The sequence below is a fragment of the Octopus sinensis genome, linkage group LG7 (genome assembly GCF_006345805.1).
Source record: "Octopus sinensis linkage group LG7, ASM634580v1, whole genome shotgun sequence".
NCBI lineage: Eukaryota > Metazoa > Mollusca > Cephalopoda > Octopoda > Octopodidae > Octopus > Octopus sinensis.
The window spans coordinates 26,159,092-26,182,848 of record NC_043003.1 but is presented as its reverse complement, the minus strand read 5'-3'; the positions used below and the strand labels follow the sequence as shown (position 1 = coordinate 26,182,848).

At 37.9% G+C, this 23,757-nt stretch overlaps 1 protein-coding gene across 12 annotated transcripts in view; it reads left to right on the top strand.

Moving 5' to 3' along the window:
• LOC115213810 (probable phospholipid-transporting ATPase IA) overlaps positions 1-23,757 on the top strand; it is a 509,671-nt gene that overhangs the window by 325,666 nt on the left and 160,248 nt on the right. For all 12 annotated transcript variants that reach the window (XR_004999986.1, XM_029782682.2, XM_036504660.1 and 9 more), the window contains 3 exons: positions 4,066-4,165; positions 17,144-17,242; positions 23,358-23,403. Coding sequence is in view for 11 of the 12 variants with exons in the window: in XM_029782682.2 (XP_029638542.1) it covers positions 4,066-4,165; positions 17,144-17,242; positions 23,358-23,403 (245 nt within the window). In the remaining variant the exon portion in view is untranslated. The remainder of the gene's footprint in view (positions 1-4,065; positions 4,166-17,143; positions 17,243-23,357; positions 23,404-23,757) is intronic.

Below are 23,757 nucleotides of genomic sequence, written 5' to 3'. Positions count from 1 at the left end.
TTTGATGTAAAGCTGAAAGTGATGTAGGCAGCTGTCTTGCTGGCAGTGTTCTCACAGCTACAGCTATAATTTTTCATTCTGCCAAATCTATAAAACCTGCAAGTCTTTAGTGAAAGGGAAAGAAGAGTGCCAACATTTATACCTTTCCTCGATGCCATTAACGGTGTAAATAAAGTGAAGTGAAGTGAACTGAACTGAACTGAACTGAAATGTTTATTTTTGTTTTTTCTTTTTCCCCTGCTGGAAATTGAAACCAGCTTAAGTCTTTTTTTTTTCCAAACCTTGTCTATGGGGTTCAGAATTCTGCTCCAGAATTGCATGGTTTTGGGTGCAGTTCAACTGCACAGCACCTTAGACAAATATGTTTTCTTTTTATAGCCCTAGGCCAACCAAAACGTCAGTGAAAGTTGATTTGGTTGACAGAAATTTAAAGAAGCCCATTGTGTGTGTGTGTTTGTGTTTACCATTGCACACCTCCAAAAATATTGCTGACCTACAAACTGTGACATTGTCATTATTTTCCCTGTCAAACAATCTGGTAGCTCTGTGTCTTCAAAGCCATATGGAAACTATGCTGAATCTCACCACATATATGCATGTTGATTTGTGTCGGGGAAATGAGTGTGAAGTGTTCACTTCATTTTTAGAGAATATGGTTTTTATTAAAACTGAAACTTGTCTTACAACACGAATTTAAAATATCATTTCAATGCCTACTTTTCCATGTTTGCATGGGTCGGATGAGTGTATGTTGGAGCAAAGTTTTCTGCTTCTGCATACCCTTCTTGTTCTTAATCCCTGCTTGTTTCCAAGTGTGATAATAATCTCCCAAGTTATCGAATAACAAACTATTCAGACATGCCTACATGCAGAATCAGAAGCAAACAACATTGTATGAATGAGGTTTTTGTCTACAAAGATTGTGCAAGATGTCAAGGCATGTAAAAAAACAAAAAAGCCTGGACAGGCTTTTGCAGTGGGCTGCATGCAGAACATATGAACAAGACCATTATTTGTAATCAGCAAGCAAATATGTATGTAGATTAGGGAAATGCAAAGCTGCTCGTGCAGACACACAGACAGGCATCCTTTTATACACACACACACACACACATACATCTTCTTTCAGTTATAGTAATTTTATGTTCTGAGTTAAAATTCCACTGAGGTCAGTGTAATCGACTAGCTTCCTCCTCTAAAATTTCAAGTCTTGTTCCTTTAGAAAAAGGATTGGTTACAGCTGCCAAATCCACTCACAAGGTTGGCCCAGATTTATATTAGAAAAATTTGCCTCAAGTGTCATGCAAAGGAGCTGAACCTCAGGCCACATGGTTAGGAAGTGAACTTCTTAACCACACAGCCATGCCTGTACCCATCTGTGCATGTGTGTTTTTGTTTGTCCTTCACAGCTTGGCAACTCATGCTCATTACTTTACATCCTTCTAACAGGGCAGTTTGGCAAAAAGAGATTAATAGAATAAGCAGCAGACTTGAGTAATTGGGTGAATTTTGATTAACTAAACTTTTCAATGTAGTGCCCCAGTATGGCCATGGTTCAATGACTGAAACAAATAAAAGAAAAAAGATTTTCAGGATTCAAACTGTAATCCTTCATTTCCAAATTTAATGATAAGTTCAGCAAATGGTGCTGTGTAATACATGAATGTCTGTGCTTGTGTTCGTGTGTTAGTGTTTTGTGCTTCAATGAGGATATGTATGACATTTCATGATGAGGATTAGCCATCCAGATGTCTCTGTTTAAATGTAATACTTATTTATTCACATTGTTTTGAATTAATCATTCATTATCTCGTCACTTTGAGATTTTTATAATGCGATTGTTTATTTTTGCAATGACATTGTGGGATAGGTGTAACAGGCTGGATCTGACCAGTTTTGAACATAAAACTGGTTGAATGTTAAGGCTGGATATGGTTGGTTCAAATGCCAGAGGATTAAAATGTAAACAATGATGGTGAGCCACAAATGTGACACTATGAAAGAAATAAAGATGGTTGTTTGACTTACTAGAAACTAGAACTAAATCTCCATCTTGTCTTTGATATACGTTTCTAGTGTTACATTCTTCAACATGTTTTTCTTTTTTTTAAATAGCAGGGTGTAATGTGAGAGAGACAGGCTGGTATTTCTAGCATGTCTGGTTCTCATGTGTGAAACATGGCAACACTGTTGAAAATCTGAGATTAATATGTTCATATTAAAGATAGAATGGTAACAGCTGGCACATCAGTCTGTCAATGAAGCTGTTGATGGATTCTGTGTGTGTCTTTAATATTTTAGCAAGCTGGCAGAATTGTTGGGATGCTGGACAGAATGTTTAGAGGCATTTCATCCATTTTTACGTTCTGAATTCAAATTCCATCAAGGTTGACTTTGCCTTTCGTCCTTTCAGAGTTGATAAAATAAATATCAGTTGAGCACTGGGGTTGATCTAATTGACTTATCTCCTCCCCTGAAATTGCTGGCCATGTGCCAGGATTTGAAACCATTATTATTGTTATTGTAGTTGTTGTATGAGGATACATGGCCTGGTGGTTAGCGTGTTGCAGTCATGATTGCAAGATTGTGGTTTCAATTCCTAGACTGGGTGGTGTGTTGTGTTCTTGAGCAAAACACTTCATCTTATGTTACTCTATGATCATCTTATGTTACTCTATGATCACTTCGACACTTGACATGTGATACACTGTGCACCTCTTCAGGCAATGTCAGTTTGATGGAGGAAGTAAGCTATATACATTTCATCACTATAAACAAATCGTTTGTGCAAGTCATTCGGCAAAGAGCTGAACACATGTCATCTTTGATGGGAGAGTCCATTATTATTATTATTATTATTATTATTCAGTAGTCTTATTTTTATCACGTGCTTTCACTGCACTACTGAACGCAGCTCTGTGTGCCTTGGGTATGTGCTGTGGTTTGTTGTGATGCTCCCATTTTTACTCTATTGAAAGTGTCTCACATAGGCTGTGTGCAGTGCCTAGTAGTGCTATTTTTTGTATGTTATATATATTTGTTAGTCCTGGTGTTTTTGTTATGTATTTGTCTGTATATTTTTTTATCATACCTAATGTACCTACTATGATAGGAATTGTTTCTGTTTTTAGGCTCCACATTCGAGTTACCTCTATTTTCAGCTTTGTATTTTGAAAGTTTCTCCATTTCTTTTAGAGAAACATTGTCATCTGTTGGTACTGATACATCAATTAGAAAATACTTTTATTCTTGATGATCTCTGACAACTATATCCAACCTATTGGCCCTAATTTCTCTATCTGTGTTTATTTGCATATCCCAGAGTATGGTTGCTTTATTATTATTACTACTACTACTAGATTGTAATACAGTAAATGCTTCTAGCATAAGCACAAAGCCTGAAATTTGGTGAAGGAGATTAGTTGATATCATCAGCATCTCAGTACTTGACTGGTATTTTGTTTTATCAATCTTGGAGATGTGAAAGGTAAAGCTGACCTTAGTGGTATCTGACCTCAGAATGTAAAGAACCACAAGAGATTTTCTGTGAATCAGTTTAAATACCAGTATGTTATCAGTGCCTATCATTTCCAGTCTTTGAACAAAAACATGAAAGTTGCAATAATGTCAGTGATGATAAGGACAAGTTTAATTTCATTTAACTCCCTTGCTTTTTATATATGCCACGTTAAAAGCATCCAGTCTACACTGTAACATGGTTGGTGTTTGGAAGGGCATCCAGCTGTAAAATTCATGCCAAAACTAACTGCCTGTGCTAGTGATATGTAAAAGACACTGAGTCCACTCTGCGGAGTGGGTAGTGTTAGGAAGAGCATCCAGCTATAAAATCTCTCCCAAAACACACAGTAGCCTAGGGTAGTCTTTTTTTATTTGGCCGACTCCTGTCAACCATCCTACCCATGCATGCATAGAAGATAGACGTTAAACAATGATGATGATATATATATATTTATATACACACATACACATTTGACATATTTGTATTTCTGTATTTCTTCTTCTTTTCATGTTTCTTTCATTGTTCTTCTTTTCCCTTTATTTCAGCACTGCCAAATACAATTTTGCCTCATTTCTTCCAAAGTTTTTGTTTGAGCAGTTTGGGAGATATGCTAACCAGTTTTTTCTCTTTATTGCATTACTTCAAGTAAGTAGCTAACACAAGTGTCTTTTGTTTCTCTTTGTTTTGGCTTTCTGATTAATTTCTTTGATCCTTTTCTTGTTCAAGACCACTTAGATCTCTTTCAATGGCACCTTTATTTGCTACCATTTTAGTTAAAAAAAAAGTTTAATAATAGGACACAATACAATGTTCACTTTCTTGAGCCAGTGAAAGAAAAGTATCAATGTGATTGCACAACCTGCTAGAAATAGCTGCCAAATCTCCTTTAAATATTACCTTAAAAAGATAATGTCGTTGATACAGTCTGGGACAAAGGAAAATGATTATGGTCACAGAATAATTTGCATCAGAGAACAGTTCAACAAACCTGAGTTAAACAGGAACAACATGGAGTTTCATCTTCATCATTGTTTTGGCTTCTACTTTTCCATGCTTGGAATTTTTTGAGGCAGATTTTCTATAGCCTGATGCCCTTTGTGTCACCAACCTTTACCTAGCTTTACTTAATGTATTATTTCCCCATGATCAGGCATATTTATATGGAAGATTGGGAATGAATGATGCTGCTTGTATGATGGTGACACATGTTTATAATGCTCACACTATGTCAAGAAGGATACACAAACCCCCACTTCCTCTGCACACACATACATGTGTAGACTAGCTTTCTGGCTTACGAGGTCATGTCAAGCCATTCAACCCATGCCAGCATAGAGAACAGAGATAATTATACACACACACACACCATTTTTGTATGTTTGCAAGATTCTTTATATGAATTTGTCTGTTGAAACAAATTTTGTTATGTCTGAATCATTATGCCAGTATAATTAACACACACTGGTTCAATTCCATTCCTTTCCTCTGTTATTGGTCAATTGGTAAAATATCCAACTGATTCGTTTTTTTTCTTTCTCACAACTCTTTTGTTGCTACTTGCAACCTTTTTAATGACTATTGGCATAGTCCATTATTGAGGCCACATTTGTCTGAGATTTGTTGTGTGCGCATGTGTTTGCATGCCTCTGCTTCTTTGTGTGTGCATATGCATATGAGTTTGTGTAAGTATGCATGTGTGCCTTTATGTGTGTGTGTGTGTACATATGGTCATGTTTGTGCTGAATTGACATCTGCATTTTGTCCAAGCATTCGAAGGGCCCGTCACTTAGACAAATACAAGAGCTTGTCCTCATAAATGAAACATTACCTGTACAAAATTGGAAATACATGCAGAAGGTAGAGACACCCCAATGCTACAGATAGCACCCACAGAGTATACATACATGCCAAATCTAACCTCACCTGTGCTAGGTAAATAGTAGGTAGGTAAGTAGATGGGTTTTAGGTGGTTAGGTCAGTTATATAACTTGTTAGTTACTTCAGTTATGTAGGTTGGTAAATAGGTAGGAAGATAAACCAGCTAATAAGTAGATAAGTAGGTAGGTATGTAGATAGGCATATACATAGGTATGGAGGGAGGTATATAGGTAATATGGACTGACAAGCAAGCACACACACACATAAGGAGACAGAAACACATGACCATATATACACACATGCATACACACATACATATGAACACACCTGCGTACAGAACAGGTACATGTGCATTCTCACAGAAACTCATATGCACAAACACGTACACACAAGGAAGCAGCAGTACATGCACAAACACACAAGCATGTTCACAAACATGAATATGCAGAATACATTTACATGCATGCATGCATGCATGCATATGTACATACATACACAAGCACACGTTGGCATGCACACAACAAATTTCAAATAGACAAACACAGCCTCTATACTACACTAAGTCAATAGTTATTGAAGAGGCTGCAAGTCACAACAAAAGAGCTTTGACAAACAAATTAGTTAGTTGAATATTTAACCAATTGACTAATAATAAAGAAAACAAATGGAATTGAAATAGTGTGTGTGTTAACTATATTGGCATAACGACTCCATAGAATATATATAAATATATATATATTTCATTTTTGGATTTGGTTTGCAAAATTCTTTATATGAGTTCATGTTGAAGCATATTCTGTTGTGTCTGGAGAGAGTCATTTTCTTTTTGTGCCTTATTATTTAACACACTCACCAGTAAAATTTCCACATATTTCTTATTTTTATTTTCCTAAAATTTTCGTTGCGTCTTGCAACCTTTTCAATAGACTTGACTCGTGAAACGGTTGCAAGATGCAACGAAAATTTTAGGAAAATAAAAATAAGAAATAAGTGGAAATTTTACCGTTGAGTGCGTTAAATAATAAGGCACAGAAAGAAAATGACTCTCTCCAGGCAGTATTCTGAAAATGAAATATTTACTATCCTTAGAGTACTGTATTTTAAATACTGCCTAGGTCATCATGACCTTTCATCTCTGCAGAGGTTCTGCATGAAGTTTAATACAAGGTTTTGGCATGAGAGAGGACCATAAATCTTGCTTTTGGTCCTTAGCATACAGGTGGTTAGATAAGTAGCCTACAAGGGACCTCAAGTATCACTTTTCCTCCCTTGAATCACCAGAGATGCTTCTACAAAACTGCTGCACCTATTAGAAGTAGCAACCAAATCTTCATCAGATAGCCTCCTACTGTCTTCAGAAATGTAAAAGCACATTGGTTAATGTAGATTTACATATAGGAAAAGACAGGATGACCAAAGCTGGAATATTTTTGATAATAGGTCTGCTCAGTCAGAGCATCCCTGGGGCTAAATGAAAACTTCTTTCCTGTCAATGATGTCTCTCTGTTGTTCTGTAAATACCTGTTTGGTTGTTGTATTTGTATCAGTCTTTTGTGTCTGTAGTTAAGGACTCTGAGACCCTACTTTGAAACTAGTCATGGCTATGTGGTAAGAAGCTTGTTTCCCTACCATGTGGTTCCAAGTTCAATCTAACTGCATGACACCTTGGACAAATGTCTTTTACTATAGCCTCAGGTTGACTCAAACCTTTGCTATTGGATTTGGTTGACAGAAACTGGAAGAAGCCTGCCATGTGTGTGTGTGTCTATGTATCCCCCCACCCCCACCCCTTGACAACTGGTACTGGTGTACTCATGTCCCTGTAGCTTAGCAGTTCGGCAAAATAGACTGATAGAATAAGTACTAAGCTTTTAAAAAAAAAAACTTCTGGGGTCGATTTGTTTGACTAAAACTCTTCAGGGCAGTGCTCCAGCATGGCCACTGTCAAAATGTTTGAAACAAGTAAAAGAATAAAAGAATGCCGATCCTCCAGGAAAAACCCTTAAATCACATCACGTATACACATCCACATGATTCTTCCATAAAAGTCTTCACACTTGCATAAACATGTGCACGTGTTTTCTGTATAAAAACCTTTAGTTACCCAGAAGCCTCTTACACACACACATTAGGTATGACTCCGCTACAAAAGCTTTGCATACGTGTACGTGTGAATCATTGACTAACAAAAGCCCTCACCTACACATGCATACCTACATAAGGAACCTTTAAAGCTAAATTGTATTTTAACCTTTTGCTGTTCAGTCACAAACAATTTTGTTTTTCTTCTTTACTTTCTGTTACTTTCATTTTACCTTTAGTCCTTTTTTTTTTTTTTGTTTTGATTTGTTTCATTGAAGTTGTTATTGTGAATGTTGATGAGATTTATTTTTGATGTTTTTTATTTTTTTTTTTTTTCTATAATTTTTAACCCTTCGAAAAATAAGCAGAAATGGGTATTGAATCACCCACCTGCCTACCTAACTTCTACCCTGCATTATCGCCTGCAACAACAACAACTACAACCAACCAATCAAACAACTACATCACCATTTCATTTGTGTGTGTGTGTGTGTGCATGTATGTATGTATATATATATATATATATATATATATATATTATTCCTACTGATGTTTGTCATTAGTACTGACAATGCCTTGCTTCTATTGTGGTACATACTCAGCTTTCTATTCGCCTGTCTTTAATTGTTCTTTAAAAAACAAAAACAACTACCAAAAAAGAAAAAACAAAAACAGATCTATGAATGGAATAAAAAAATTTAAATGATTAAAAAATATTTAAATTTAGAAAAACAAACAACATTAAAATAAAATGATAGAAACAATTTACAAAAGAAAATAACTAATAGAATAATAAATAAAGTAAATATATTTAAAGAATTTCAGTTTTTTTTTTCTTTCTATATTATCTTTTTTTCTGTTTTTGTTGTTATTGTTATCTGAAATAGTCTTCTGATCATTGTCAAGTTCTCCATAGAATAATACACCAAATTACCACCACCATATACTCTCTCTGCTACAATGGTTTTTACTAATCAATACATTTTGAATGTAGTCACTCTCTCAATCAGCTACTCTTTTTCTCCAAATCTTTCACTCGCTCTCTCCATCTCACTCTCTCCATCTCACTCTCTCCATCTCACTCTCCATCTCTCTCTCTTCATATCTCACCCTCTCTCTCCCTCCATATCTCTCTCTCCCTCCATATCTCTCTCTCCCTCCATATCTCTCTCTCCCTCCATATCTCTCTCTCCTTCCATATCTCTCTCTCCTTCCATATCTCTCTCTCCTTCCATATCTTTCTCTCCTTCCATATCTCTCTCTCCCTCCATATCTCTCTCTCCCTCCATATCTCTCTCTCCCTCCATATCTCTCTCTCCCTTCATATCTCTCTCTCCCTCCATATCTCACTTTCTATATATATATCTCACTCTCTCTCTCTCCATATCTCACTCTCTTCCTCTCTCTCTCTCTCTCCATATCTCACTCACTCTCTCTGTCTTTCTCTCTGTTTCTTCTCCTCTCCAACTTATGCTCTTTCCCCATTTCTTTGCTCCTGCACCCTGAGTCTTCATGTTCCCTTTCTCTGTCTTCTCTCCTTGTCTCTACCTCTTCCTTTCTATCCATCTCTCTCAATACAATTTTGCCATCTACCCGCTACCACACCCACCTATGCCAACCACATGTGTGTGTGCTGCAATCAACCCCTACACAACAAGGAAAGCCTACCCAATGCCCCTACCCACCCAGTACATATGCCCTTCCCCCATCTAATTCAGCATCAGTATTCTACATCCAAAACCAAGTGTGACCACCCCTCCATGACCACAGCCACAGCATCTCCATGCTTGTACAACATCATCATCACTACCACCATCACTACCGCCACTACCACAACACTGGATCTCAAAATCAAATTTATTCAAAAATCAAATCAGTATTTAATACACCTTCAGTGTTTTTTTTTCTCCATCTTTCCTTTCATCCTCCTTCATCTCTTTTCTTTTTTTCCTCTTCTCTCCTTGCTTTTCTTTTTCTTCATTTTTACTTTCTCTCCTTTCATCGTTTTATGTATTCATTCAGCTACCCACCAACTATAAACTCATTGCTGCTGGTATCCCAGCTTACTCATTACCCCGCCCTCTCTCATTCTGTCTGTGTCTCTATTGCTTTCTCTTTCTTTCCCCTTTGCTCTTTCCCTCTCCCCCCTCTCTCTCTCTCTCTCATTCTGCCTTTTTATCTCTATTTTTCTTTCTTTCCCCTTTGCTCTCTCTCTCTCTCTCTCTCTCTCTCTCTCTCTTGTCTCTCTAGCTTCTTCCTTCTTTCCTCTTTGCTTTTCTCTCTCTCTTTCCCTTTTTTTTTGCACCTGCATCTTCTCCTTGGTCTTTGGTGATGTCCAAATATTTTTCTGTTCGGTAGGTGTGTATGTGTGCATGCACAGTTGAAAGTACCTCTGGTAGTATGTGTATCTTTAGGGGTGTGTGTGTGAGAGTGTGACAGCGAGAGGAGAGAGTAAGAGACTGGGGTGGGAAGGAGAAGATGGTTGTGTATGTATGATCACACTCTTTGCAGCTGTCAAAAAGGATGCTCATTATACTTGTCATAGTCATCCTCATGAGTTCTCATTTTGGCACAAGGTCACAAGTTTTGAAGGTGGGTTGCAATCAATTTGACACCAACGCAATATCAATATTTATTTACCCCACTACCATTACCATCACCCCACCGCCACCACCAATGAAGAATGAAGTCAAAGGATAAATCAAAATCAGTGATTATGTCCCCTTATATTCTGAAATTCAATTATTCTGTTGATTTGATTTTAATTTAAATACAGTTACATACAGGCATGGCTGTGTGGTTAAGAATCACCCTTTGCAACCATATGATTTCAAGTTTAGTTCCACTGTGCAGTATCTTGAGCAAGTGTCTGCTATGATAGCTCTGGGTTGACTAATGCGAGTGGATTTGGTAGACGGAAACTGTGTGGAAGCCATCATGTGTATGTTTGTTTGTGTGTGTGTGGTGTAAAAGGGTAAAAAGTAAAGACCCCCTTCAGTAATGAATGACCATGGGATTGTACCTAGAAAGTTCCCCTCTGAGGTACAGGCCCAGGCAAGGTTGTTTATGGAAGACCAGCAGTTACCCATGCACACCATCTTCACCTCTCCATGCCACTGATGTTATCCAAGGGAAAGGCAAAGGCCTATACAGTTTGGCACCAGTGACATCACAACTCATTTCTACAGATGAATAAACTGGAGCAATGTGAAATAAAGTGTCTTGCTCAAGAACACAACACACAACTCGGTCTAGGAATTGAACTCATTACTTCATGATTGTGAGCCTGATGTTCTTACCACTGAGCCATGTGCTTTCATGTGTATAGTGGGTGGATGGATAGATAGATAAAAGTGTGTGCATGTGAATCTTTGCCCCTGTGTTCATGTCCCACTACCACCATCTCCACCACAAGACAACCAGTGTTGGTTTGTTTATATCCCTTTAACTTAGCAGCTCAGCTATGAGACCAATTGAATAAGTACATCTGTTAGACTAAAAACTCTTCAAGGTGGTGCCCCTGTATGGCCATAGTCCAATGACTGAAACAAATAAAAGATAAAAGAAGATAACATCAGTTGACCAAATCTACTAGCTAGTTGTTTTCATGTGGTTGTAAACTGTATGATTTTATTTTTGAGGACATGCTGCAAATTAGATTCTCCTAAATACCATACCTTCTTCTGAGTGTGTGTATTGGTATTGCCTCTTCTCTTCTCAACAGGATCACTTCAAGATTGACATCATTTAATGTCCGTTTTCCATGCTAGCATTGGGTTGGATGGTTGGACCAGGGCTGAAAAACTGGAGAGCTGCACCAGGCTCCAGTCTGATTTGGCATGGTTTCTACAGCTGAATGCCCTTCCTAATGCCAACCACTTAAATGTTCAGAGTGCTTTTACATGGCACTGCACAAGCACTCTTATGTGCCAGTGCACCTGCACAGGACTCTTACTGGCCAGTCCACTTCTGCTGTGGAGTATGGGTCTTCTTGAGTACAGCAAAGTGCCAGGTATTTCAGGCCTCCATCATGTTGTCTAAAAGTTCAGCATCCGGAGGCCATCCTTCAGCACTTCATAATTTGTCTAATTTGTGTTATGATGTTAGGTATTTTAGCTGAAGTATCATGAGGTGCAGGCATGGCTGTGTGGTGTAAGAAGCTTGCTTGGCAACCACATGAATTCAGGTTCAGTCCCACTGCACTTTGGTTCTTTGGGAAAGTATCTTCTACTTTGACCAATACCTTGTGAGTAGATTTGGTTGGTGGAAACCATGTGGAAGCCTGTTGCATGTGTGTGTGTGTGTGTCTTTGTGCTTGTCCACCCACTACCCCTTAACAGTTGTTAGGTGGTGAGCTGGCAGAAATGTTAGCACACCTTGTGAAATGTTTAGCGGTATTTCGTCTGTCTTTACATTCTGAGTTCAAATTCTGCCGAGGTCGACTTTGCCTTTCATCCTTTCGAGGTCGATAAATTAAGTACCAGTTACGCACTGGAGTCGATGTAATCAACTTAATTCCTTTGTTTGTCCCCCTTTATGTTTAGCCCCTTGTATGCAATAAAGAAATAAGTTGTTAGTTTGTTCACATTCCCATAACTTAGCATTGTAGCAAGAGACCAATAAAATAAGTACCAGACTTGAAAATAAGTACTGGTGTCAATTTGTTTGACTGAATTTTTCAGTGCTGTGCCCCAGCATCACCATTATACTTGACTGAAACAAGTAAAAGATAATGGACAAAAAATCCACTCTGTGTGTGTGTGCATGCGCTTGCATTATCCTAGTGGCCAGGTAGATAGATTTCTGTTTGTTTTACACCTGCTTTTCTATGTTGGCATGGTTTAGGCAAAAATGTTATCAGGAAACATTTGTTTTGCAGCTGTATGCCACTCCTGGTGCTTGCCCTTATCTGTCTTTCAAGCCACATGGCTTCAAAGGCACGAAGCAAGTGGGTAATTTATTGACGAGAGAAATTCCAACAGAACACTATGCAAACAGTGTAACTTTTTAACAAACAAACACACACACACACACACACACACACACGACAATATTCTTTCTCAGTTTGCTTTTATCAAATCCACTCACAGGGCAGTCCCTTGTCAGCCCAGGGGTTGATTGGGTTGAGAAACAAACTGCTTAACTACACAGCTATGCCCGTGTTTATTAGATCTAAGTTACATATTCAGTTACCCACTGATGGATACTTTGTAATGTAAAAAAAAAAAAAAACCCAGTGCTTAAAAACTCCTTCATTACTCACTCATATGCATACAAGTGATGACCTATCAAAATAATAGGGTTCAAATTTCTTGGAGTTGGCACAGTCATACCGTCTCTCATTGGCATTTAGTTGTGTAAAAAGGGATTAAATTTTAGCTTGTAATTGAAACCAAATTACTGCTTCAATTTCACCTGGGTACAGTCACACTACACCGCAAAAACTTCTTCCTTTCTCTTTCCTACTTACTCATTTCTCTCTCTCTCTCTCTCTCTCTCTCTCTCTCTCTCTCCTCCTTTGTATTCTATTTTGCCATTGTCTCTTTACTCTCTCTCTGATCTCTTTCTCTCACTCTCTGATCTATTTCTCTCTCTCCCTGATCTCTCTTTCTCTCTTTGATCTTGCGCTCTCTCTCTCTACCTTTCTATATTCCATTCCTATCCCTGCCTATATCTCTCAGCCTTTTTTCCTCCTTTTTTCTCTTATCTCTGCCTCTGTCTTTTCCCTCTCCTCCTCTCAATCTTTGTGTTTTTCTATGTCTCCTCTCTCTCATATAGTTTATAATTATGTCATTTTCATTTATATATATATATATTTATTAGTGCATTCGGCTCACGATTGTAAGGTCTTGAGTTCAATTCCCGGCGGCGCGTTGTGTCCTTGAGCAATACACTTTATTCCACGTTGCTCCAGTCCACTCAGCTGGCAAAAACGAGTTGTACCTGAATTTCAAATGCTCAGCCTTGTCACACTCTGTGTCACGCTGAATCTCCCTGAGAACTACGTTAGGGGTATGCGTGTCTGTAGAATGGTCAGCCACTTGCACGTTAATTTCACCAGCAGGCTGTTTCGTTGATCATATCAGCTGGGACCCTCGTTGTCATAACCGATGGAGTGCTCCTTTTATATTTATTGCTCATCATTTCTTATGACATTTCAGTAGTTCTGGTTATGTCTTTCAGTTCACTGTCACACAATTCTGTGTAACCCTACAGAAGGTGACATTATTTCTCTGAGCTCATTCAATAAAATAAGTTAGCCACAATATGCTTTGCACATCCCTCATTTTGTTTCTGCCTTTCTGTAGCACTCCTTTCTCATGTGTTTGTGTGTATGGTTTCTTTTTTTGTTTGTTTAAAAAAGAAATATGAATTTAAACTAATGGTTCTAAGCCTGGGTAATAGTACACATCTTTGGAGGCATCGTGAACTCACAAGGGGAGCAGTAAATGTTAAGAAGGTGCTACAAAGAATGTCACATGTTCATAGGGGTTGTGATTTTTTTTTTTTATCTTTCTCATTTTTTTTAGATATAAAATATTTAAATTCATTACAATAAATATCTTTTATCTTTAGCTTGCTTCAGTCATTAGACTGGGGCCTTGCTGGGGTACCGTCTTAAAGAATTTTATTTTAATCCTGGCACTTATTTTATCAGTTTCTTTTATCAAACTGCTAAGTTATGGGGACATAATCAAACCAACATCAATTGTGAAGCAGTGGTGGAGTACAAACACAGACACAGACAGATATCATCATCATTATCATTTAATGTTAGCTTTCCATGATGACATGTGTTGAACAGTTTGACTGAGGACTGGCAATCCAGTAGGCTGCACCAGGCTACTAGATTGAACAGTTTGATTGAGGACTGGGAAGCCAGTAGGCTGCACCAGCCCCAATCTTATCTGGCAAGGTTTCTGCAGCTGGATGCCCTCCCTAATGCCAACCACTCCGAGAGTGTACTGGGTGTTTTTTACGTGCCACCAGCATGGTAGCCAGTCAGGGAGCACTGGCATCAACCATGTTTGGATGCTGCTTTTTACATGCTACCAGCACGGCAGCCAATCAGGCATCGATCAGGAGCCACTGTCATATATATATATATATATATAGCACAGGCTTCTTTCAGTTTCCATCTACCAATTCCTCTCACATGGCTTTGGTTGGACTAAAACTATAGTAGACATTTGCCCAATGTATATCTATCTGTGTCTGTGTTTATCCCACACCATGCCTGACAACTGGTATTGGTGTGTTTACATCCTTGTAACTTAGTGGTTTGGCAAAAGAGACTGATAGAATAACTACCAATCTTAAAAATAAAATAAGCACTGAGGTTGATTCAATTGACTAAAAGTTCCTCAATGCAATGCCCCAGCATGGCCACAGTCTAATGACTGAAACAAGTAAGAGGTAAGTGATAAAGTCCTCACCTATTTTAAGTAATCTTCATAAAAACTTAACACAGGGGAGCAACCAGTTCATGCAAACATCTACGAAGAAATACAGGTTCAATGAAATTGTGGATAATAAACCACAAAATTAGCTTTGGTTTACTTGACCCTCTTGATACCAGATCTGTCTGTTACTACACCAGGTTTTATGATGAAAAAAATCCTGGTTTTAAAATGGTCTGAATTAAGAGCATTCCATTAAAATTTCATGTTGATTTATATCTTAAACACCCACTTAATATAATGGTACAGAAGTTTATTTCTTTTTATTTCTTCGTTATTTTCAAAATTAATTGAAACAAAAGACTATGTATTACAAGAGAAATATGACAACAAAAGGGTTAAAATATTCCAAATATTTTGTGTGTGTGTGTGTGTGTGTGTGTGTGTGTGTGCAATACAGGGTGCATGTATGACTGTGTGGTTAAAAAGTTTGCTTTCTAACCCTATGGTTTTGGGTTCACTTTGGGCATAGCACTTTCTACTATAGCCCTGAACTAACCAAAGCCTTCTGAGTGGATTTGTTCAATGGAAACTGTTGTGTGTGTTATGTTGATATCGCATGTTAGTTATAAATGAGTGTCACTGTCATACAGGTAGTCTCATTTCCAGTATACTGTGAAAACAGGTTGGCAACGGGGAAATATTGCCTTGCTTTGAAACAGGTAAGGGTTAGCAACAGGAAGGGCATCCAGCCATATAAAACCCGCCTTAATAAACTCCATTTAATCCATGCAAGCACAGAAAAGTGGACATTCAAATGATGATAGCAAGGGGTCATTTGTAAGGACCCTTCAGTGAAAGGAGGCATTGTGCTACAAGATAAGGTCAAGAAATGATGGTGTAATCCTTGCTACAGACATTTTCATTTGTTGCTTTCTCAGCTGACATCAGATTCTATTCCTACTTTACAGTTAAGCAACTGGCAGTTGAAAGTGGATTCAAGGTATCTAGCTGTAAAATATTTACTTAATAAGTAAATATAATATATTTATAAGTAATGTAAGCAAATATACCAAAACTTGTTGTTTAAACTTGGATAATGGAAATATAACAACAGGAAATCACAATGGTGACGATGATAATTTATGTGAAAGTAAATATTAGCTGGTCATTCACTCACAATTTTCCTGCGGACACTGACCTGTAGATATATGGCGTCAGTCTCACTGGACTGAGATGGCTTGCATATATCATGGACATTTTCCTTATTTCCCTGACGGACTTAGAATGTGTGTGTGTATAGCATGTGTGTGTGGAAAGCTTAGCATCACTACTTGGTCTTTTAGTGCCTTTAGTGGAGTTCATTCTATTATCAACATTTAAACAAGACTTTCAGTTCTCTCCCTATCCATGTTTTATCTTCAATCAGATTCAGCAGTGATCACATCAGTCTCCTCATGGAAGAGGACTGTTAGGTCTTTGCTCTTCCTTACCTTAGCAACTTATCTATCTATCTACCTATATTAATGTTTGTTTTATATAGAGTTATAAAAACACTTTTACATTAAACTGAAAAAGTACTCAATACTTTTGTCAAGTACAGGGGTGCTGAAAAGTTCCTGGCTTTGGGTAAAAGAAAATAGAAGAGGATCAGTCAATTACGATTTTATTCAACGTACTCCCATCTCAGATTCTCACACTTATTGCAGCGATCCTTCAGTTTTTCTATACCTATAAAAGAACTTGGAAAGCTGGACCTCCAACCATGCCTTTCACAATACCCTTAATACCAGGAACTTTTCAGCACCACCACATATATTAATTATTCTTCAACGAGAATAGTGCTGACAGTAACTCAGAAGGCAGAGCAGACCAAAACTTCAAAGTCACTTTCAACACTATTCTTGTGAAAGCATGTTGCCAAAATGAGAGGGTCAACACATATTCCACAACTTGGTATTTTCGGAACCAAATTTTAAGTTTTTAATTCACCTGAAGAAAACAGTTTTTTTTTTCAGCTGTAGTGAACCTTAACTCATTTGTGTTCTCTCTCTCTATCTGTCTCTCTCTCTCTCTCTCTCTCTCTCTCTCTCGCTATATATATATATATATATATATATTATATATATATATATATATATAAATAGATAGATAGATATACATATATATAAATTTATAATTTTAAATTTTAACTAAAGAGTTGTATGCAAAAATGAACCATTTGAATGACCTCTCTGTGACCAATGACATTTTCTACTTTCAGCAAATTCCAAATGTATCGCCAACAGGGCGTTATACAACGGCAGTGCCTCTCCTGTTCATCCTTACAGTGTCTGCCATCAAAGAAGTCATTGAAGATTGGGTAAGTGAAATTGTGAACTTGAAAAAATTGTGTAAATTTCAAAGTAGGCCTGATTTCTGAGATTTTGTCAATTTATTCTTTTGCTAGAGTTAGTCTTCAAATTGCAGCTATGTTTGGACACTGTTGCAAAGGGTTTTCATCATGATCAACATTTAATGTCCATTTCCCATGCTGGCATAGGTTAAATGGCTTGACAAGAATTGACAAGGCCAGGGGCTGCACGAGGATGCATAGTCTGTTTTGGCTTGGTGTCTATGGCTGGATACCCTTCCTAATGCCAACCACTTTACAGGGTGTACTTGGTGCTTTTTACATGGCACTAGCCCTGACAGCTCCAGTACTTTATGGTGATTTTGTAAGGGAGAAAACACAAAAGTCCTTATCATAAAGCAGCATACTTGCTAGAAAGTAAATATTACAATATATTTTTGTTAGATACACCAGGTGTAAGAGTGTGATTGACAAGCTTGCTTCTCTACCATCTGGACTCAGCTCCAGTCCCACTGTATGACACCTTGAGCAAGTGTCTTCAACTATAGCCCCAAATTGACCAATGCCTTGTGAGTTGTTTTATACATGTATGTCTGTGTTTATATGTACCCTTGTCTTGACACCACATAATGGCTGTAAACAAGCATCACCATACAAGCAGTGTTGTTTGTTTCTAGTCTTCCATGAAAAGCATATTTGGCCATGGAGAAATATTACCTTGGTTGGAAACAGGTGAGAATAGGCAACATGAAGGGCATCTGGCTATAGAAAATCTGCCTCACAAATTTCATCTGATCCATGTGAGCATGCAAAAGTAGATGTTAAAATGATAACATCAGTTTTGTTAGTCTCTCTCTTGCCAATACAAACACACACACAAATAAACAATAGTCTTCTGCACAAATTTCTGTTGACCAAATTTCAACCACAAGGCTTTTGCTGACTTAATACTACAGTGGAAAAAACATTTAGCTATAGCACTGAACAGTGAGATCAAACCTAGAATCACTTGGTTGCAAAGCAGACTCCTTAACCACAAGATTATTTTATTTTATTTTTTTGTCTATCACATACACTTGAAGGTACAATGCAAGTTTGTTTGTTTTTAAATCTAATTATTCAAAAAGTGGGAACAAAAAACTGAATGCTTTTCATCTGGCTTCAAAATTTCCAACATGCAGTAATGCACATTGCATGTACTCACATATACATTCATATATATATGCACACACACACAAGCATATTACACTGTGTAACATGATTTTTGTCCTTGAGTAGCAGCTGTTATTTCTAAGAAAGTATGAAAAATGGCTATTTCCTTCAAACTTTGTTTTTGCCCACTTGTCTCCACTCAGATAACTAGAAGTAAACTGAACTGTTGGGTTTACAGTCCCTGTATTTATCTGCCATCTATGTTGCTAATACATTCTAGAAATTCTAAAAACTTCTAGAAAATTCTGCTTCAGCAACTTGGCACTGAATCCATCTGAAATGTAATGAAAAATAGGTCAGTTTCAGAACATTGATGTCCAGGTCACAAAAACAAAGTTTGAAAAGAATAGTAGTCATTTCCATTGATTTCTAGATAGAAGCAAATAGAAAATAACACTTACTGACCAATAACAAAAACAAATTAAAAGTGGCTGACAGCTGAGTATATGCATAGGTTTGAATGAGATGAAACCAGTATGCTTCGTTGAATGTGCAATGTCAGTGTGCTTGTTCGACAGATTGTAAGCATCTTGAGAGAAAGGTTGGACATAAGAAGCATCAGATGTGGTGTGCAGGAGAGATGACTGCACTGGTATGGCCATGTGATGTATATGGACAAGGACAGCTGTGTAGAGAAATGCTAGTCTCTAACTGTGGAGGGACCTGTAGTAGAGGTAGATCCAGGAAAACATGGGACAAAGTGGTGATGCATGATCTTTGAATTTGGGCCTCACAGGCAATGACAAGTGAGCAAGACCTTTAGCAGTATGCTGTGCTTGAGAAGACCAGTCAAGCCATATGAAATCATAGTCATGACTGATGTTGGTGTCACATAACTGACACCCATGCCGGCGACATGTAAAAAGCACCCTTTGAGTGCTGGACCTCACAAAGGCAGTGTGGCTAATGCCAGTGGCATATGAAAAGCTCCTTTTGAGTGTTGGGCCTCATGGAGGCAATGACCAAGACCTTTGGAATTATGTCGTACTTGAGAAGACCCATCAAGCCAAGTCGTAGCAGACACTGGCATCATGCAAATGACACATAAAAGCACCCATTACTCTCTCGGAGTGGTTGGTGTTAGAAAGGGCATTCAGCCATAGAAACCATGCCAAATTAGACTAGAGTCTGGTGCAGACTTCCAGCTTGCCAGCCCTGGTCAAACCATCCAACTCATGTCAGCATGGATAACGGACATTAAATGATGATGATCAGGATGATGTTATTTGAGTGGGTTGGTCATGTTACTATTTAGTCTGTATGACTGTTGGTCATGTTACTACTTAGTCTGTATGACTATCAGCATATCTTGATAATTGGTACTTCACCGATTACGCCAACAAGGGTTCCGGTTTGCTCTGAACAACGGAGCAGCCTGCTTATGAAATTAACATGCAAGTGGTTGTGCGATACACAATGCGACAAAGCTGGTCCTTTGAAACACAGGTACTACTCATTTTTGCCAGCTGCGCGACCTGGAACAACGTAAAATAAAGTGTCTTGTTTAAGGACACAGTGCGTTGATGGGAATTGAACTCATGACTTTGCAATCTTAGTGGTTAGGGTATACTAGTGTTTCTCAACCACTTTTTACCTATGGATCCCTTTGATTCCTATCTTATTTGAGTGGACCCTCCTAACCATTAATCATCATCGTTTAACATCCGTTTTCCGTGCTAGCATGGGTTGTACGGTTCGACCGGGGTCTGGGAAGCCAGGAGGCTGCACCAGACTCCAGTCTGATCTAGCAGTGTTTCTACAGCTGGATGCCCTTCCTAATGCCAACCACTCCGTGAGTGTAGTGGGTGCGTTTTACATGCCACCGGCACAGGTGCCAGAGGAGGCTGGCAGCGGCCACAATCGGTTGGTGCTTTTTATGCGTCACCGGAACAGAAGCCAGTCAAGGTGGTGCTGGCATTGGCCACGTTCAGATGGTGCTTTTTACGTGCCACCAGCACAGGGCACAGAAGCCAGTCAAGGCAGCGCTGGCGTCGACCACGTTCAGATGGTGCTTTTTACGTGCCACCAGCACAGGGCACAGAAGCCAGTCAAGGCAGCGCTGGCGTCGGCCACGTTCGGATGGTGCTTTTTACATGCCACCGGCACATTCAGTGATAAAAAAAAAATAACCCTATAATATTTTTATAATTAAATATTAAAAATTGTATTAAAACAATTACTAAAATGTTATGCATATTGTAAAAGCATAATCAATTTATTACATATGTTTACAACAAAATCTTATGTGGACAGCTAAGGGCCATGTAGACCACAGTTGTAAACCACTGGACTAAACCCTTTAAGGCATTGCCCCATGAGTAAATGGTAAAAAATAATAACTTGAAAATATATATTACTTTCTAACTCATGTTGAACATTATTTCATTTACAAACTGTTTAATTCTTCAACCATTTGCTTGTAAGGAAGAAAAATGCATTAAAATTATTTCATCTTTTTTTCTCTTCTTTTTTTTCCAAAGTATGACACTATTAGTTTGTTTACTCATTTAATATCATTTCTATTAGTTTCATGCATTACCGTAAATATAATTTAAATATGTTATTAGTTCAATATTAGTTAATAAGCCAATAACACTGATTCAAAAAAGTATTTATAAAATTTCAGAGTAATCTTGTGTTTCAAAATGATTGCAATTAACCTTTCTTTGTATAAATTACACTATTTCACAGGTTATAATATATCAGTCGGCTAAAATTAAAGTGAAAGTATTTTTCTTGGTATTATTGTGTATGGGGGTGTTGAGAGAATTTGTTGTCATTTAATATGATTTCAATGAAAAATTTATGTGTAATATTCCTGTTAAAAAAAGAACAGCACACAAAAAAAAAAAAAATTGAAAGTATTTAAAAAGTCATAATACATTTTGTGCAAATATTTACTGTAGTAACAAAATTATAATCTGAAAGCTTGGAAGCCAAATCAATATATTTGAAGTTTACAATTTGCAGAGGCGTCTGGTGCAATATTATAATGGACAGACGCAATGTGGCAAGTGATGCGGGAATTAGATATTCAGTACACTAAATCAACAATCCTTTATTTTGTTGGATGTTAGGGAGGAAATGTTATGTTTTTTTTTTTTTCAAAATTATCAAAGTTCAAAGAATATCTGGGTCCAAAATATATATAGACATGGCATACCTGTGTGGTAAGGGGCTTGCATTCCAACTACATCGTTCCAGGTTCAGTCCCACTGCATGTCACCTTGGGCAAGTGTCTTCTACTATAGCCTCGGGCCAACTAAAGCCTTGTGAGTGGATTTGACCAATGGAAACTCAAAGCAGCCCATTGTGTGTGTGTGTTGTGCTTTGTGTCTGTGCTTGTCCACCAATACTGCTTGGCAACCAGTGTTGCTGTGTTTATTTCCCTGTAACTTAACAGTTTGGCAAAAGAGACCAATAGAATTATCAGGTTTAACAAAAAATACGTACAGAGGTTGATTCATTCAACTAAAAGTTCAAGGCAGTGCCCCAGCATGGTCACAGTCTAATGACTGAAACAAGTAAAAGATAAAAGACATACTTACATTTGTGTGTGTTTACATACATAATTGACTAAGTGAGTTGTTTTCTCTTTTACTTGTTTCAGTCATTTGACTGCGGCCATGCTAGAGCACCGCCTTTAGTCGAGCAAATCAATCTCAGGACTTATTCTTTGTAAGCCTAGTACTTATTCTATCAGTCTCTCTTGCCAAACCGCTAAGCTACGGGAATGTAAACACACCAGCATTGGTTGTCAAGCGACGTTGGGGGGACAAACACTGATGCGCACACACACACACACACACACACACATATATATACACATATATATACATATATACGACGGGCTTCTTTCAGTTTCCGTCTACCAAATCCACTCACATGGCTTTGGTCGGCCCAAGGCTATAGTAGAAGACACTTGCCCAAGGTACCACACAGTGGGACTGAACCCGGAACCATGTAGTTGGAAAGCAAGCTACTTACCACACAGCCACTTCTACACCTGTTTAGTAATCATGAAGTATTGTGTTCAGTCATCTACCTAGTGTTTTGGGCAAGTGTCTTTAGGCATAGATAGGATAGTGTGATTAAGAAACTAGCTTCCCAGGTTCAGTCCAACTGCATGGCACCTTGGGCAAGTGTCCTCAGCTGTTGCTTCCAGCCAACCAAAAAGCCTTCTTAGTGGATCTGGTAGAAGCAAACTGAAATAAGCCTCTTATATCATCATCATAATCATCATTTAGCATCCATCTTCCATGCCAGCATAGCTTGGATGGTTTGATAGAATCTTATTTCTTTATTGCCCACAAGGGGCTAAACATGGAGGGAACAAACAAGGACAGACAAAGGGATTAAGTCGATTACATCGACCCCAGTGCATAACTGGTACTTAATTTATCAACCCCGAAAGGATGAAAGGAAAAGTTGACCTCGGCGGAATTTGAACTCAGAACATAGCAGCAGACAAAATACCACCGAGTATTTCACCCGGTATGCTTGGTTTGATACAATCTAATGAGCTAGAGGACTGCATTGGGCTCCAATGTCTGCTTTGGTTTGACATCATCTTTTGGTTGTAAATGAGCATCATCATCAAATGAATGATAGTCTTTGTTTCCATGTTTATTACAAAAAGCTCTTGGGGTGGTTGGCATCAGGAAGGGCATCCAGCTGTAGAAACCATGCCAAGTCAAACTGGAACCTGGTTCAGCTCTCCAGCTTACCAGTTCCAATCAAACCATCTAACCCATGCCAACATGAGAAGTGGACGCTGAATGATGATGATTGTTATTAATGATTTTTTATAATAATGATAATTAATTTCTAAAAACAATTTTATCAAAATGAAATCATAATAGTAAAATTGTTAATTTGTGTTATAAAATTTCTTTTTTATTTTATTTTACAGAAGCGACATAGAGCTGATGAAGGAGTTAACAATAGAGAAGTATTGGGTGAGTTATTTTTGATATTTTACAGGTGTCTTGAGGTCATTGACTCACTTTATTTATATATATATATATATATATATTGTTTGTAGAAATACATAAATCCAGAGGAGAAGCACACTCTAAGAGGTAGAGCAGTTAATATTATAGTGAGGTAGGCCAGTTTATGGGTTACCCTGGGTTTCTCGCTCATAAGGGATTTAGCCTTTATATATTATATATATATATATATATATGTATACACACACACATGCACACTATATACACACACACACATACACACTTTTTTGTATGTTAACAAGGAGGCTGCCATTGGTTTCATGCTGAGAATTCTCAGCAATTATCAAACCTGCCACATTG